An 18,133-nucleotide genomic window follows, 5' to 3' on the forward strand; every position below is an offset into this window, starting at 1 on the left:
ATTAACCAGGTGGCGACCATATAACGAGGGGACCATGGCATATTTGTGAAAACAACAGCACCCCTTTTGAGAGACAACATTATGGCCAAGTTTGGATAAGATTTTTGAAACAAGAAAAAAGGATGACTTAAGTTTAGCCTAAAAGACATGCATTGGTTAAGAAAATAAATATGTTCCTATGGAAGTCTATAAAACATTCTGATATAAAATCTTTAGCCTAGAACAAAGTGTCTTGGCCTATATGAGAAACAATATGAATATGAATAGCATTTGAATAAATTAACTTTGAATAAATTAACAACTGGAGACTGAACCGGTGAAAACCCACCTGAATCTCCTTATCAGAAAATAATACTTATTTAAGCATTCCATTGATGTTTCATAGAATGTTATAAATATAATAATAATGATAAAAAAAAAAAAAGTCATTATTTACTTGCCTCCAGGACCGAGTTTGGATACTCTAGCCCTAAACAAAGCGCAAAATGCTTCCGTGATTTGTCATTATTCATCAATTATTGGAAATAGGCGACTCATATCCTTCGAATCGATTTTTTAAAAACAGTTGGTTTTAATTAACTAGTTTTAAAAAACTATTTCGCCTTTTTACGGCATGCACATACGCTCCAAATGTCACTATCTCTGGCTTACGATCAGACTTACTTGACAGAGGTTCAACTGATTCATGAAAAGATTCTCCTCAAAAAAGCGAGGCGTTCAAATGTTGAAAAGCGAACGTTCTAAAATTAACGGTTTAACCCTTCAATTTGATGTAATGGACTGCTATGGAACTGTTGAGAGTTTGTTCGACAGAGCAAATCTGAAATTCTGTTCTGACAGGCGAACTATTCTGACTCGTGAGCAGCGTGCGTAAACTCCAGCGCGCGTTCATGTCAAGCAGGAGTTTCAATTCCCCTCCAGATAAGAAAAATATGACACAATTCTGTAACATTCTTGTGGCGTTTCCTCACCTTTTATGATGTTTTTTCACAGGCTGGGCATCTTCATGCAAACTTCGTTTTTCAAGTCTTCTTAATAAATAGTTTGAATATTCTCAAGTAGTGGAACTTCTACATTTAAAGAGACGGACTCGTAAATCCTGACGGCAGTAATGCCGTTGTGTTCATTGGCTGTGTGTGGAGCTCTTGGCGGAGGATGGGAGGGCAGTTCATGACTCTGTATGGAAAGAGGATGTTTTGTAATGTGTGGCGCACTATTCCAGACGGATAAATGGGAAATGAACGAACTTCCCGGTGGTTATGATCTGAATTCTGCCTTAAAGACACAGTGCTGGTATCTGAAGAATGTATAGCCTACCAACTGAATCGAATCTGAGACACAGATACAGGCATCACAAAAAAGATTTTGGGTAAGGAATTTAATAATAATAATACTATTATAACATTATGAATACACAATATGAATTAATCAACAATTAGAAAACACTGACCCAAGCTACAAGCTACAAGTATACATTAGATAACAGTTTCTTTACAAAGCACATTAGTGCACAAAAGGGTATTGTGTGGATCAAATGTCTCAAAGCCTGCTTTGAGAATACTGCAACAATATCCTAATACCTGGCAACAGTTCAATTGGGACTCCAAATTTAAATTCTTGATTATTATTTTTTGTAACATTTTATTTTACATTGTCCTTGTTACATATGTTTCATGTACTTACCATAGTAGTAACAGCAAATTATGCATAATTACATGCAATTAACCCTCAACCAAATCCTAATCCTACCCTAACCCTATAGTAAGTACATGTAGTTGCTTAATATTACTCAGTACTTAAATATATTTTAATAACAATGACACCTTAAAATAAAGTGTAACCTTATTTTTTAGGTAGTTAATTGGCTGGTTAACATGTGTGGAGAGAATCGATTCACTGTGGACTGGACTGGCATTAAAACTTGTCAGTACAATACAAAAGGTATATAACATTTATAAAGGAGCACATCAAACTGGAATATTTCCATAAATCTCTTTCAGAACCAACAGAGCAGTATCTTCTGACTCCCTGCAAACAAAACAGGGAGAATTATTTATTTTGGAGCACATACACATATGAATGATATATACATAGGTATCATGAAAGATTTTCTCTTACCAGTAGCACAGATGGCTCTGTATAGCAAACAGGTACTCATTGAAACTTTCAATTGGTGTCTCCTGAAGAACAAAGTCAATACGTCGCCCACGATTCAACATTCCCACCTTGAAGTTCCTCTGCTCGTTCTCCATTGGTGATACTGCACCACACATATTCGGATGTGAGATGGGACATTCAAAATCAGATTTTTATAAATATCTGAATAGTAAAAGTGTAATTCGATACCTTCTGCTTCATCAGTAGGGGTCATGGAACTGAATCCACCCTCTGCGAGCGCTGGCGATGGGACCTGAGAAATGCTCTGCCAAACCATTCGTAGGGATCCCAGTAAATCAGAACTGACTCGAGTCAACCCTTCTTTGAGTTCTGTAGGCATCAAAGACATTTCGTTAGCCTCAGAGACATTTTTGAATATTAAAACTATGGATTTCGTTCCATAAAGTGACGTGAAATACCGAGGTGCATCCTCTTTCTGCCTTTATGATGGGGTATCAACATTGGTGGCAAGTCCACGTCTTGAGGCACAAGCATGGGCTCGATCCGATACGCCACTGGGTCAAACTGCACAGATTACATTCAAGGTTTAAGAACATGGCTCTAAGGAAGATATATGGTTCTCAGGCAGTGTTTTGGAGCGTGTCTTACTGGATGGAAGATGTTGTAGAAACTTTTGCAGGTAGGGAAGCTGTAGTTAGGATCAATCCTCTTCAGACCTCTAACAGTTAAAAACATTCCTATGGGTGATCCAACAGCAAAGAAAGCCTGAGGATGAAAGGCTAACTGAGGATAATCAATGGATACCTGCAGAATAAAGAACAAGTTATTTGGCAACTGTAACTTAAACAGTGAAATCATTTGAATTCTTAAGATGTTTCTACTCATACTAATGGAGATTCAAGGGACTACAACAGCCTTAACTTGGAAGCACATACAGAAAAAATTGTAAATAGTTGTATATTATATACAGCATATTAGATTGGTGATCACAGGAATAAAGTAATACAATATTTAAAATACATTCAAATCAAAGCCAGTTATTTTTTTATATTTAAAATAAATAAATAATACAAACACTTACTTGTCCAATGCCAACATTAAAATGCTGATAATCAAATGCACTAGTGGTGGGGGTTTGATGTTCATGAGCATTTCTCATCCCTAGACTTGAGGAGTTTGTCTTATTTTGGGCTGCATGTCCACTTCCGATTCTGGAGTTCTGTTGGATATTCAAGAAGAAATGACTATAAATTACATTAAAACAAACATTCCGATCTAAAACAATGGACTCTTATCGGTCTTCCCTTCCATTGCTGGGTGTGGAGAGGAAGCTTCACACAATTAAGCTACATTGCAAACCTTTCCACTTCTACCATGAGCCAACAAGGCTAGAAGGAATTTCAGGAATTACCTTCCATTTCTTGACACAGTCCATCAATTTTTTGCGAGGACCAAGGGGTAGTCCGATATCTTTTAGGTCATTCTCTGAGCAGAGCGTCTGAAACGGTTTAATTGGAATAAGGAAAGGTGAAATGAAGAATTGGAGTGTTGTGTTTTTAAGATGTGTGGTATGTGTTTCAGGACAGAAAACTGACCAAAGACTCCATATCCACTTGTTCTCTCTGTAGTACATTGAGGTGCTCTTGCAAGCCATGGCTCTTCAGCGCCTCCTCCAGACTCTCATAGGAACTGCAGCCCGTGTCAACATGAGGGTCCTCCTGGAGCTGTGCAGACCGCAAAAACATTCTTCAATTGATCACTTATATTCTTTGAAATCTATAAAAGCAATTGGATACTCTGCTCTATTATGTTTCATAGCAAATAATTTACTTATCGCGTAATAAAAAAATAAATAAATAAATAAATAAATAAATAAATATATATATATATATATATATATATATATATATATATATATATATATATATATAAAATACAAATATAATAGTAATTTTAAATATTTTTGTATAAAATATATATATATATTTCTAAATAGCTTTATTTTTATTTCAGTTTAAGTTTAATATTTTTAGTACTTCATTATTTATAAATTATTTCAGTGAGTTGGCAAGGGAACACTTCTCATTTTTTATGCATTATTTTAATTATATTTAAGCTTTATTTCAATTAGTTTCAGTTAACAATAGCAACACTGGTGCAAACCTCATGAGCTGTGGCATCTGCACTTGTCTCTTGATTGGTCAGGAGATCAAACAGGATCAATGAGCCTGTATAAAACAATACACATTATTGGAAAAAAAACTTTAAACATGAAACATTGTACTGTCCGTAAGTATTGGTTATTATATGTCACCAAACCAAAATAGTAATTCTGTTCTGAAATGCACAGTTACGTACCGAGGCTGTGTCCAACCAAGGAAACGTGTCCTATGAAGTGTGGATTCCTCTGAAGGAAGAGGCTGTGGAGACGGTTGATCTCAGAGGCCACTGTATCCACAATCGTCTGGCAGTATGTGGCACTATTGTAGAAGAAAAGGTCCAGCACGGTGTCGTTGCTGAACTGACGCAGACGGCTAATGCTAGGCAGTGTGATTCTCTCAATGTCTCTATTTAAAATAGAAATAAAACAGTAAAAGATGTATGTGGGTTAGAGAGAGAGAGAGAGAGAGAGAGAGAGAGAGAGAGAGAGAGAGAGAGAGAGAGAGAGAGAGAGAGAGAGAGAGAGAGAGTCAAACGTCTTACTTGTCAACTCCTGTAGTTTCTCCATGTAAGACTTTGTGCCAGTTGACTGGAAGATACTCAACCCTTCCAATGATGCACAAGTCCTCACTCTGCCTGAAGTGGCTGTTTAAGAGGCCGTTGGAGGCGTTTCGAAATTCATTAACTGCAGCAGTGAATGGGGAAAAACATGTCAAAATGCTTTAAAAAAAAATGGTACAATAATATGGAGCGTTGAGTGTCATAAACGTGGCTTGTGAACTGCTCGATAGTTGCTAAACAATCCAACATATTGGGAAGAAGTGTTCATTTTTAGTTTTAGGTGATAAAGGCTCACCACACTGGACAATGCCACGGAGACGTATGTCACAGGCCGGACCGATACCGTGAACCATGAACACCAGGTGGTCTACTATCTCTGGTTCTCCTACAGAAACACAGCAAGAAAATATATCAAAAGACTGATATTGTTAGCTAACAAACATTACAAACCACTAACCCTAAGCCATGCTTGAGCTTTAACCGTTCAAAAATCTAAGGCAGCATCCTAATTAAAGTGAACAGGAGAGACTCAAATGAAATGAGCTTGATGTTAGCATGTTGCTAAGCTAGCAATGTGAAACTTGTGCAGCGTTCACGCCATTTCGTAATAACCATAATTTCGAGATGACAACACGCAACGTTCTGATCTCGGACTCGGATAAAATAAAACCATGGTTTATTTTCGTAGCTGTACGAGGTCAGAATCTCGTAATTACGGTAATTCTGACATGGTGTGAACGCACCTTTTAACACGCATAAAACTACACAGTTTACAGAAATATTAGGTGAAATAGTCCAATAGAGTTCGATGTTATCATATTCCTATGCTAACAGTGTGATACTTTAATACGCATAAAAATACATAACTAAGGCTACACAAATATTGAGTGCAGATTTTGATGTTAGCATGTTCCTATGCTAACATTATGATACTTTAATACACATAAAACTACACAGCTCTCACAAATATTATGTGAAATACTCCAGAGTTTGATGTTAGAAGGATGCCCAGCTAACAAAATGACACACAATGCACATATGCAATACATACTCTATCGTTGACTCTAGTGTATACATTTTAAGGTTAAATTGTCATTAACCATCAAAGTCAAATAGCCCCTCTCTTTCCTCTACATAAGGAAAGCAGCGACAGTTGAGTTCATGAAGTGTCCAACATTCCAGAATTTCTTTTTACAATGTGACTTTAAAAGTAAAAAATAATCAAAACAAAACACAGCACACTAATATTGGGCAAAATTGTCAATTTTCAGTTATTGAACTTTTTATTTATCTTTTCAGTATTGAATGAAATAAGAATATTTGTTCTCTCTACATACTAGCCATCTTGGATGAGCTTACCACAATGCATTCTGGGACTGTCTACATTAAGGCTATGAGTATTTCTGCTTTAGAATTTGGCCAAAATTAGGTATTTTAAACCATTTGGAAGTGCATTTGTGTCAGAAACATGTAACTAGTAACTAGTAACACCCTAATATTTTTAAACAGAGTTTTAGGGAGCTGCACTTACCCTCTGGTATCTCTACTGGAATATTCTCAACTCCTCTCTTTAGAGTTACGGGTTGAGTTCGTTCAGATGGGGAAGGGGGAAAGTCCTTGCAACCACTGGGATACTGTGTCATAAGCTGAGGTAAAGCAGTGAGAAAGACAAAATGTAACTTGTGAACAGAAAAGTGTCCATTTTCCATGAGCTTCACATTTAAATAATACCTTTGGATTGTGAAGGATCACAGTTTCCCCTGTTGGGAGCTCCAAATTCCTCTTCCATTCGTCCAGCGTAACTGCAATCATATAGGCGTCCTGTTTTTGAATAAAGAAAAAGTATTAAGTATTAAAAAACTGTACAAATTTAATTTATTCAAGAACATCTGTGCATCTCACCTCTAGGAAATCACTGAGTTCCTCGCTGTAGGGAGTGTAGCTCACTTCTTTGCTGCCTTTGTGGAACCAGGAGCATCGTCTGACCTCGGTGGGCTTCTGTTCCCAGTACACGGAGTAGCGCTTTCTTTCACGTAGCCTGACGTCATACCGTCTTCCTTCTGTAGCCACTACCACTTCATCCTTTTCACTTTTCCCCACTGCAAACAAACCAGATCTCGTGGTTATCATTCGAAACATACATATGTACTTGTGTTAATAAACTAACTATACTTTCAGTAGTTGCAAACAATAGGTTTTAAAGTATCCAGAAGGAGACAATGGAAGACCTCGACTGTGAGCGTCCTCCAGTCGCCGTGAGTCTTCTCTGCTGAAGGGTTGCCAGGTGTCCTTGGAGTCCACCTGCTTGTTGAAGAACCAGTGGTACTGGACGGGTTCATACGGCTCAGAAATATTCATGCTGAGAAGAGCAGAGACGCCACACCAAGACCAGCGGACTGCAAATATAATGTTGCCATGTGTTTTAGTAATACGCTAATGGTCTCTGCGATCTCATTTGTGTACAGACACACACAAACACACTCAAACTTGTTTTTATAGCTTTAAATAGATTCTCCATTGACGTTATGATTTTTATACTGTGCAAACTGTATCTTCTATGTTCTATCCCCTTACACTAACCCTACCATAAACCTACTCATCACACAACCCTTTCTGCATTTTTACATTTTCAAAAAACAACACTTAGAATGATTTATAAGCTCTTTTCAAAATTGTCAAAATTTTCTCATTTTACTATCTTTGTGGGGACATTTGCTCCTCTCAATGTAGGTTTAACACACACACACACACACACACACACACACACACACACACACACACACACACACACACACACACACACACACACACACACACACACACACACACATATATATATATACATACATACATACATATAAACATACATACATACATATATATATATTAGTCACAATATATAAAATCATCTGCTAAATGAATAAATGTTGATTGACATAAATAAACACAAACTATTTTTCTATATTTTACTATACTTCATATTGCTTCACTGAGTTTTTAAATAATTATTACATTTCTTTGCAGGGTTTTATAAGACTTTTCTTTATTTAAATGTCCAGCCAGTTATACCACTTAAAAAATAAATAGCAACATAAAATGTTGTTAATATAATAACAACAACAGAAGAAAATAACATAAAATATTGTCCATATGCAAAAAGAAATGAAAAGCAAAATCACAGAAAATTGGAAAGCACAATATGACTTTTTACTTTTTTTATATTAAATGAGCTTTATTTATTTATTTATTAATTATTCACAATAACATTAGCTGCCAGGAAATAAAAAAAAAAATTGCCAAAAGATAATAACATAGAATATGTAAAAAATAAATAAAAAAATGATACAATCCAGTGCTTTCAAAGCATGTTTTCAGCGCTTTTTTGTTTTTAGTTTGTTCCAAAAGATTTTAATATAATTTAGTCATTTTTAAAATGTGAAAAAATTGGTTTGCATTGAGCCCACTTCTTTTTATGTATATGGTATTTTCCTAATAAAATAAATAACTATAATATGTTGTTCTTTACATTCCAAATGGTCATTCTGAGTATAGAAAAGCACACTAAATACACAAATTTCTATCATACACTTCAGTTTTCTATTAATAAAGGTTTCTAAATCTTTCCAAAAATAATCTTGAGTAAATACAGTGTGAAAAAAAACAGGTGCAAAATAGGCTAGTTTCTTTTTCTAGTGCACAACATTCACAGGTAGCTATGAAATAAGCCTAAATCTTTCCAAAACATGCTTTTTTATATTTTTTTTTTACAAAAAAACATGATCCCAGTCAAAACTGGAAAATAAGTATTGCACATAGAGAGTATAGCAAAAGCTAATTTGCATCTCAGGTCCCTAGATAGGCTTTTCTAAACAAAATAAAAAATAAAAACAAAAAAATAAAACAGCTTAGCAGGATAAATTATGTTAAGTATTTTGTAAGAAACTTCCTTTATTTTGTTATTAACTCAAAACTTTTTTGTTGGCTATTTCAATGCTTTAAATCACTTTTGACATTAAACTCAAACATCAAGGAGAGCGGTTACGTCATCATATGGTGCCCCGGCAGCACTTACGTAATATTGGATGACGGCAGCAAAACAAATTACTAATAGTTGCATTATCAGTTGATGCACTGGCAATGTGTTGTGGACAAAACAAAATAACCAAACTAAAGTGTTTTTGTCATACGGACATTGCGGAGCGCGTTCGCGTACTGCAAAAGTAGGGCACGACATTTAAACGAGTGACCGAGGACAATGAAACATAAACAAAATGCATTTTATATGACCGTGCCAACTGAAGTATACAATACTAGCGCATATATGACGATTCGATATATGAAAAAAAATGCATAAAAAAGACTAACTGTATCACAAGGACAATTGATTTAATGATACCTAATAAGCCTTTTTGGAAATCTTTAAAGCACGATGTCAGGACTGACTACTTACTGGTCGTAAGTACTACAAACGTTTATCATCTGATACAACAAATGAAGGCAAATAAGAGGGAAAACCATAATAATGCATCGCATCGCAATCTACTCACCGGCTGCTCGTAAGGATGCCCGCTTAGGACAAAACTGACTTCTGACAGAGAGAGAGCAAACCTCACACACTGTAATTCACTATGGTGGTCAAGTCCGAAGTAAATGCATCTACCAGGGCAGAGCTGAAACCTTATAAGTATTCTTTGAGTCTAAAGGTCGACAGATAGGGGGGAATTCTGAAACAATCAATCAACAACAGCAACTGCGTTTCACCATAGTGAGATGGGTTATTATGAGTCAATGAATCTGAAATTATGGTGCTCATAATCACATGCATAATGATCTCAGAATAACAAATGATGCATTAATATTCTTTAGTTGTCAGTGTCTTGCATAAGATATGTGTCCTTTTAGAGTTATGAAAGACCACATTGGAGAATGGACTTCTATTTTAAATGAACTGTTTCTTTAAATATTTAAACAACTGTTTGACAAGACATTTAAAGTGACAGTTTACCCTAATTTGAAAATTCTATCATTTACTCCTCCTCAACCTGTATGAGTTTTATTCTTCTGTTGAACACAAAATAAGATATTTTAAAGAATGTTGATAACAGTTGACGTTTCAGTTTTTTCCTTACAATATGGAAGTCAGTGGCTTTCATTATTAATTTTATAAAGTTTAGAATCATGGTCATAAAAAACACAAATGTAAGAGTACTGATTAAATAGTGACCAAAAACGCAAACCGAAATCTTGAAGCTTCTAAAAAGTTTAGATATATAAACTTATACATTACATTTAGTTATATATATAGTCATATGAAGAGTTCAGATGCAAAAGTACCATCTGAAATTTTCTTCTAGAATGATCATTTTTATCAAGCTCGTATATATTTAAGTTCAATAATTTCACTTAAATGGCAATGCAAATTACCTTGTCATTTAAATGAAATTACTTAACTTAAATATACAAGGTTTATAAAAATGATCATTCTAGAAGAAAATTTCAGATGGCACTTAGAGGCTTTTGCATCTGAACTCTTTATATATACATTCAGTTTAAAGTGGTTTAATTTTCTATTCAGGTTTGTAATTTGACTGTTAAAAAAAATGTGACCGTATACAGCTTAAAATATAGTTTATAAAAGAAATAAAATACAGCTTAGAATGTTACAAATGTGGCCTAAATTAAGCTTGGGACCAACGGTTGTTTTGTAGGTACTGATAAACTTTAATAAATTATATATTTGATCATTTTGATAGATCTGTGTAACAGGGTTAAGCAGATGTTGAGTTTGACAAATATCATGACTACACTTTGTATAAAAATTGAGAAACTAAAATACCTGAAATGTATCTTCCATGTTGTAACTAGTTTCCAAATTATGCTTTTTCTTGGATGTTACATTTTTATAACTGAGAAAATTGTGTAACATGGTTGCATGCAAATTGTGAAATGTTCTTGATATAAAATTAGTTAGTTAAAAATAGCTTTAGAAATCTGACATTATGTTTATGATTGTTGGTTGACTAGAATGACCTCTAGTTCTTGCTTGGTTCTTCGGTATGGACCACAGATGCTGGGACCTCGTAGTGAAGGTCACAATTTATCAAACATATCTAATAGTTCTCAGGAAATAAAACAAAACATTACAGACTCACTTCCAGAAGATTCCCAGAGTGATGTTCCATACTGTATCAGATAACAGATAATACAGAGCAAAGGTCTCCTCACAGCAAGTCATCTTCAACAGTGTTGACAGACACTGAAATGTCGAATGATCTGCTCAAATTCCAGCTGATACATTAGAAATCATCACAAACTTTATTGACAAAGATATCAGGGGATTTCCCGTATGCATACAGTCTCTACTGGAGATCTCTATAAATATGTCTGCCAAGTTGTAAAACTGACCTAGAAGCTGTTTTAACATACATAAAGTTCTTTCACCATGATAGTTCACATATAAATTTTCAAAGAGCTTGATAAGTTACAAATTGTTTAAGACATTTTCAAAAAGACAGCTCTACGATACACAAAACCATTCATCGTGAATGTCTAAAACAGTATAGGAAGGCAACGTACTCGCTGGTTGACAGGCGGCACACATACAAAAAATAACAATACATAATCGCAGCGACTGGCTTGGTAAACTTTCACACAGAATATGGTTGTTGGTTGGGTTAAGGTGTAACAGAATTTGAGTTCCTACAAAGGTAAGAGGTAGCCTGGGTTGGCCGGCTTGCGTTCCTGTGCAAGAGCCGCTGCCTCTCTCATTCGGAGTGGTCTGTGGCAGTTCAAGTCGTTGAGAGCTGGGTAATGCTGTCGGTAACACAAGTACGAGAAGGCCAAACCGAGGAGAGATCCCACCAACACATCTGGAAGTGAACGGGAGACCGTGTCATTGCCTTGAAACCATACATGTCACTAGAGCAGTGATGATGATGGCATGCAATTCTCACCTTGCCAGTGATGTTTGTAGTCACATGTTCTGGAGAGGGCGATCATGATGGCGAAAAGGAGGGGGGTGAGGAAGGCACACAACCTCCAGGCTTTACCTCGGCCTGCTGGGCTAAAGCAGTGCAGCTTCCCAGCCACGTACAGGGCAGTGAAGCCCAGACCAGCAAACGCAACTATGACAACAGAAAAAGATAGAAAGTTGGTGGCTGAATGTTCAGAGAATATGAAGTCATATTATTTTGTGTTACACACACACACACACACACACACACACACACACACACACACACACATATATATATATATAAAAAGATCAGTAAGATTTTTTTAAACTATCTTTTATACAGCAAGGAATGTGTAAATGGATCAAAAGTGACAAGATTTTTTACAAACAATTTATATTTCAAATTAATGTTGTTCCCTTAACCTTTCACTTCATCAAATAATTTCAACTTTGCCATCCTGGGAATAAATTAAATTTTTAAATAAATTAATATAGAAAACAGCTATTTTAGGGGGCGTTTACGCGACACCGGAAGGAAAACCTGAAAGTGAAAACATTTTAGCCGTTCATTTACACGACAATGGCGCTTTGGGCGCCTGAAAACAGAAACTTTTGAAAACGGGTTTCAAAGTGCAAGTTTAAAGGGTTAGTTCACCCAAAAATGAAAATTATGTCATTAATGACTCACCCTCATGTCGTTCCAAGCCCGTAAGACCTCCGTTCATATTCAGAACACAGTTTAAGATATTTTAGATTTAGTCCGAGAGCTTTCTGTTCCATGGCATACTGTTCACGTCCAGAAAGGCAATACAGACATCATCAAAGTAGTCCATGTGACATCAGTGGCTCGATCTTAAGTTTATCAAGCGACGAGAATACTTTTTGTGCGCAAAAAGTAAACAAAAATAACGACTTTATTCCACTATTCATTTCCTTCTCTCTGGGACTCGAGCTATTTCACGTAGTGTTTTTGCGCAGCGCGTCTATGTTGTACGTCACACGTAGGCTCACTATTGGCCGACGCTGGTCATGTGTGATGCGTGTGACGTACAACACAGACGCGCTGCGCAAAAACACTACGTGAACTCACTCGAGGCCCAGAGAGAAGGAAATGAATAGTGGAATAAAGTCGTTATTTTTGTTTACTTTTTGCGCACAAAAAGTGTTCTCGTCGCTTGATAAACTTAAGATTGAGCCACTGATATCACATGGACTACTTTGATGATGTCTGTATTGCCTTTCTGGACATGGACAGTATGCCGTCCATTGACTTTCAATGGAGGAACAGAAAGCTCTCGGACTAAATCTAAAATATCTTAAACTGTGTTCCGAAGATGAACGGAGGTCTTACGGGCTTGGAACGACATGAGGGTGAGTCATTAATTACATCATTTTCATTTTTGGGTGAACTAACCCTTTAAGAAAATTATACCGTTATCATCAACAAATTTGTGAAAAGGTGATGTCATGCGCATGCGTATTATGTGTTCAGTCTATAGGCGCGTTGTGTTTCTTTACAAAGTGACATCGCCATCTACTGGCCAGGCATGAATTATACAGTTTTTTTTTGTCGTTTTCGAGGATCCGTGTGAATGGGGATCATTTTGACAACGTTGCCGTCTGTACACGGAAGATGCAAAGGAAAATGTTTTGGTACATTGTTGTCGTGTAAACGTACTCTTAAATTGTAATAACATTTATGCAGCCTTGATGAGAGTTAGAGACTTAAAAACGTAAAAAAAAATCTTATTGACCACAAACTTTTGAACAGTAGTATATAATAAGATTTATTTATACTATATTATTAATTTATTTACTAAAATTTCTATAGATTTTTAAAAAAATGTCCCTATTGACTGACTTTTTTTAAAATATATCTTCCTGGTTTTATTGTGCATGATTCAGTGATGCCCTTTACTCCAAACAAAACAAATGTTGCTCATTGTAATCTTTTATGAAATGTACCAAAATTCCCTGAAGCAATCACGGAATGAAGCAATCAACAGAAATAAAATGTGTCATGAACTGTGTTTCAGGTTGACTTTAAAAAAATACCACTGAATAAACACAGCAGCTGCTCTTACAGGAAGAGTGTCCGCTTGGAAAGCTCTTCCTGCCTTCCATTACTACATCCGGGTCACCGCTACAGTGAAGCTCTGGGTTCATTTGGCCATCCGGGAAACAGCGGTAGAAGAAATCCGGTCGTGGCCTGGTATGGAGGGAGACATTAAGTTTAATTATGCCTGAGAGTATCTATTCCTCTCCTCTAGTCTTTCCACAAATGCTTCATTTTAGCTGAAAGTCAATGAGAGATCTTAATGTAATCTAATATGTAATTTTTTTTTTGTTTTTTTTTTTTTAATTAAACACCACATTTATCTGAAATTATTTACAAAATAAAGTTATGTGAAGTGGATTGAGATGAATACATTTTGAAAATTGGAAATTTTCATTTGGACATTAACACAGTTTGGTGCAAAGTTAACATTTTGCTAAGATTGGTCACTCACTCACTCACCTTCCCACGGCTAGCTTGACTGCATTAGTGAAAACTCCATTCAACACCAGGGTCAGAGTCACAGCTGTGTCATACAAAAGACATACAGAGACTTCCATTAGCCGGCAATAACACAAAAGATTATCAGATCATCATTTGATACTTTTGATAGATAAAAATCACTATAAACTAACATTACTGGGAGACATTCAACTATTCTATAATATATTTTATATGAACTAAACAACATAACACAAACACACACATATATATTATATATAATAGATTTTTCAACACACACATATACATTATGTATACTGTATGTGTGTAAAAAAAATATTTTATATATATATATATCTGAGAGTATCAGATATATATCAGTTTATGTTTAATATAATTATTAAAATGTATTCATTTATTACACTTGATTCTGATTGGTCAATCACGCCATCCAACTGTATGTTATCCCCCGATAACAACCGCTGAAAACAGATAACACAGACTCATCCGGGTCACTGAAGTCAGCGATATAACACTTTTGTTAGGAATGTTTTTTCTTCAAATAAGTTTAGCGTTTGGTGAGCTAATAAAATATTAAAAATCTAAATTTTGAGTACAGATACTAAGTTATGCCATCCAGTATCGCAGACTTGCTCTCGTTTCATACAAACGAAATTTTGTGTCGAAATGTACGTGGCAAGTAGTCGTGTAATAAGCAGGATAACGCACAACCAGCCGGTTGTCATCATAGAATAAACCCTGACAGAGTGATTAGGAAGTGATTAGGACCCCGACTTTTGGGGGTTTATTCAGTGTTATACCATAGTCTGGGTGAATACTCGATTCTGATTGGCTGAAGGGTGTCCATTAAAAAATGATAGAGGACAGATAGTAAATAAACCGTCAGGCGTAACCAGGGAAACCAAGTTATTGTTTGTAAAAACTTTAGATTTCGATTGTAAAACTAATTAAAAAATAAACTAATGTTTTAAAAATGTGTTATTTGGCAAGTGACCATGGTATAAGCGGGTTAATGCCCTTCGAGGTGTCCATTGTCAGGTATTAATGGACTTCGGCGGAAGCTGCGCGTTGAACGGTTCACGCCTCGCCGTCGTCCATTAATACCCAACAATGGACACCTCGTCGGGCATTAACCCTTACATAACAACCGGCTGGATGTGAATTATCCCTTACATATATCCTGAATGACGAGTCCATATAAATAATAACCGAATGATGAGTCCATATAATTCATAAATTCATGCACACCAAAAAACACTGCTAAACACACGCTGAAATTAATTATTAACTGAAAACTTAATTTCTGCGATTAATGTTTAATGTGTTCAAAATATTTAACGTAATTAACACAACATTTTATTTTTTGCCATCCTTTGGCAGTGTAAAAGTATAATTAAAAAATTATTATATTTTGAATTTTATTTAATCATGATTGCTTGTATATATTTTATATATGTAAATATTTATAAAACACACACTTAAGTCCTTACCCAAAGACGCCTCTTTCATATCTTCCTTTCCACCTTGTTTCAAGAAGGTAAACAAAGAAATAACCACCAATGGAGCGAAGAGGGCGATAGACTGTTTAAATCAGAGAAATAATGATATCCCTTTAATCAAACACCAGCATGGCATATTCAGAAGCAGTTTCATGGCTGAATATGAGTGGAAAGCACTTACAAACATAAGGCGGGTAGGAACACGGTCCTTTTTGACGGGATGGAACTTATAGAGCCAGAGTTCCTCAGGCTGGATCTCACGGCTGAAGGGAGGAATCCCCTCAGTCACGCTACAAGAACATAATTACAGTGAGAGAACAATCCTCATCTCCACAAAACAAGCAAACAGAGGCACAGCTCAGGAGAGCTGAGAGAGGACCTGGCTCTCCAAAACAGAACAAAAGACTGGAATAACAGGTTATGAATAAAAGGTTACCGGTTAGATCCGTCAAACCCACAGAAGTAGTTCAGGTCAAAGGTCTGGGTTAGTAATACAAGAATAAAGTGTAGGCTACTTACAGAAAAACACCTAAAAGCAGCAGCCGTACAATAACTTCAGCAATGAAGCCATTATCAAAACTCTTCCTCATCTTTGGTCTTGGTTGGTCATTGAATATGGAGACACCTTCCCCTAAAACCTGGAAGAAAGTGGAAGATGATTTTGCATTGAACTGAAACCAAGAATTCATATACAGTAGATGCATTGAATTAAATGTCTGAGAACATTAAAGATTAAACTTCATCACCAACAACCTCCCACCAGCATGAAATGAGAAGATATGATGAGGAATGTGACACTTCAGCTGGTTAGTATTATAAACCCAACATCATTCGAAAATAAACCATTAGTGTTATTCAAAAGGGGATTTATATTATATGTATTACGCATGCGACACAAAAACCTGTTAGTAAAAATAAACAGTTTAAGATGGTTTCTGGATTCTAACTGGTCTATGATGGTCATTACAAGCCAAGTATCACCAGATAGCAGCTGGATTGTTGCTGATCACCAACTAATGACCACCTTGGATCAACTAGAAACCATATACAATGTGTCAAAAACCAGTTTAACCATCTTAAGATGATACATACAGCTGGTAGCTGGTTTGTTGGTGGTCCAAGATATCACAATTTTAACCAGCTGTAGACCTAAGATGGTCTACAGCTTGGACCAACTAGAAACCAGATACCATGTTCAAAAATACAACTTGATTAACCACAGTTTCCCTACAGATCAATCACCGGTTAAAACATCCAGTTTAAGATGGTATCTTGATTTTAACTGGTCTATGATGGTCATTACAAGCTGGTTGACCAAAAACCAACCTGAATTATGACCAGCTAGCAGCTGGTTTGTTGCAATCACCACCTTAGATCAGCTAGAAACCATCTACCATGTTCCAGTTTAACTACCTGAAGATGGTATATGAACAGCTGGTAGCTGGTTTACTAATGGTCCAAGATGGATGGCAGATACCACAGTTTAAACCAGCATAAGAGATGCCAGGTTTGTTACTAGTATAAGATGGTCTACAGTTTAGGACAACTAGAAACCAGCTACCATATGTTCCAAAACACAGCTAGATGTAGCGTAGTTTTTCCAGCGCGGAAGTAAGGATCGAAAAGTCCAAGTGAAACCAGATCATCACTTGAGTCGCCCCCGGTCGCGCGGCACATCTGTGATATTTGCTTACGAACATTTCCGCAAACACGACATCGCGCATCCTCCGTCTTTTGTCTGCAGCGCGGAGTTGAATACAGACCTTCGGATTCTTTCCTTTTCTGTTTAAACCGTCGCCTTGTCGGCTGTTGAGAGCAGCCACCGGAGCAGAATTTTGCGATGTTGTCGGTCATATATATTTGACATGTCCAGCAGCAGAGGCTGACCGTGCTACAGATCAGCGATAAAGAGGTCTGACTGACGAGCCAGTGCCAGCAGTGCACATACACGGACAATTAACACGTCAGTCCTTTCCGAATCGCGGAGCCGTTTAACTGAACAGGTTCTTTTTACAGATTCGATAGAACCGATTCGTAGAGCTTTTGTGAATCGCATGACAGTGGCCTAAAGGGAGATTGTGAATGACTGATGACTTTGGCATTCGTTTTTAAAATAGCAATATTTTCGCTTTGAAAATTAATCAGATAATCCCAAGAATATTACACTTTCATAATTTATCTTTACTTACTTAAAACCAGCTGTCCTCAGATTATAAAGGATGAATTCAGGTTGATTAGGACACTTTCTGTATCACTCCAATGGCAAAAAAGTGTCCTAAATCACCCTGAATTCACCCTATTTCTGAATACTACGCTATATTC

At 36.3% G+C, this 18,133-nt stretch overlaps 2 protein-coding genes across 7 annotated transcripts; both read right to left on the reverse strand.

Moving 5' to 3' along the window:
- Nucleotides 1–1,367: 1,367 nt before the first annotated feature.
- LOC308686530 (triacylglycerol hydrolase DDHD2-like) lies at nt 1,368–9,493 on the reverse strand. Its single transcript, XM_081394964.1, has 17 exons — nt 9,387–9,493; nt 7,068–7,235; nt 6,742–6,938; nt 6,571–6,660; nt 6,371–6,485; nt 5,135–5,224; nt 4,822–4,963; nt 4,477–4,685; nt 4,282–4,346; nt 3,714–3,842; nt 3,530–3,616; nt 3,200–3,337; nt 2,767–2,922; nt 2,577–2,682; nt 2,347–2,487; nt 2,119–2,260; nt 1,368–2,028 (listed from the first exon to the last, which is right to left on the reverse strand). The coding sequence occupies exons 2-17, from the start codon at nt 7,195–7,197 to the stop codon at nt 1,968–1,970; spliced, it is 1,998 nt and encodes a 665-aa protein (XP_081251090.1). The 5' UTR covers nt 7,198–7,235; nt 9,387–9,493; the 3' UTR covers nt 1,368–1,967.
- A 1,050-nt stretch (nt 9,494–10,543) lies between these two features.
- On the reverse strand, nt 10,544–17,852 carry LOC308686533 (phospholipid phosphatase 5-like). Of its 6 annotated transcripts, none has more exons than XM_081394967.1 (8): nt 17,575–17,852; nt 16,331–16,449; nt 15,993–16,101; nt 15,803–15,893; nt 14,313–14,376; nt 13,879–14,003; nt 11,793–11,963; nt 10,544–11,708 (listed from the first exon to the last, which is right to left on the reverse strand). In XM_081394967.1, the coding sequence occupies exons 2-8, from the start codon at nt 16,399–16,401 to the stop codon at nt 11,539–11,541; spliced, it is 801 nt and encodes a 266-aa protein (XP_081251093.1). In that variant the 5' UTR covers nt 16,402–16,449; nt 17,575–17,852; the 3' UTR covers nt 10,544–11,538. The 6 variants fall into 6 exon arrangements, with proteins under 6 accessions (XP_081251093.1, XP_081251095.1, XP_081251092.1 ...); XM_081394969.1 differs by having other exon boundaries at nt 10,819–11,708; nt 17,373–17,792; XM_081394966.1 differs by having other exon boundaries at nt 10,819–11,708; nt 17,510–17,768.
- Between the last annotated feature and the right edge of the window lie 281 nt (nt 17,853–18,133).

Source organism: Scardinius erythrophthalmus, assembly GCF_964197995.2.
Source record: "Scardinius erythrophthalmus genome assembly, contig: HAP1_SCAFFOLD_378, whole genome shotgun sequence".
NCBI classification, from domain to species: Eukaryota; Metazoa; Chordata; class Actinopteri; order Cypriniformes; family Leuciscidae; genus Scardinius; species Scardinius erythrophthalmus.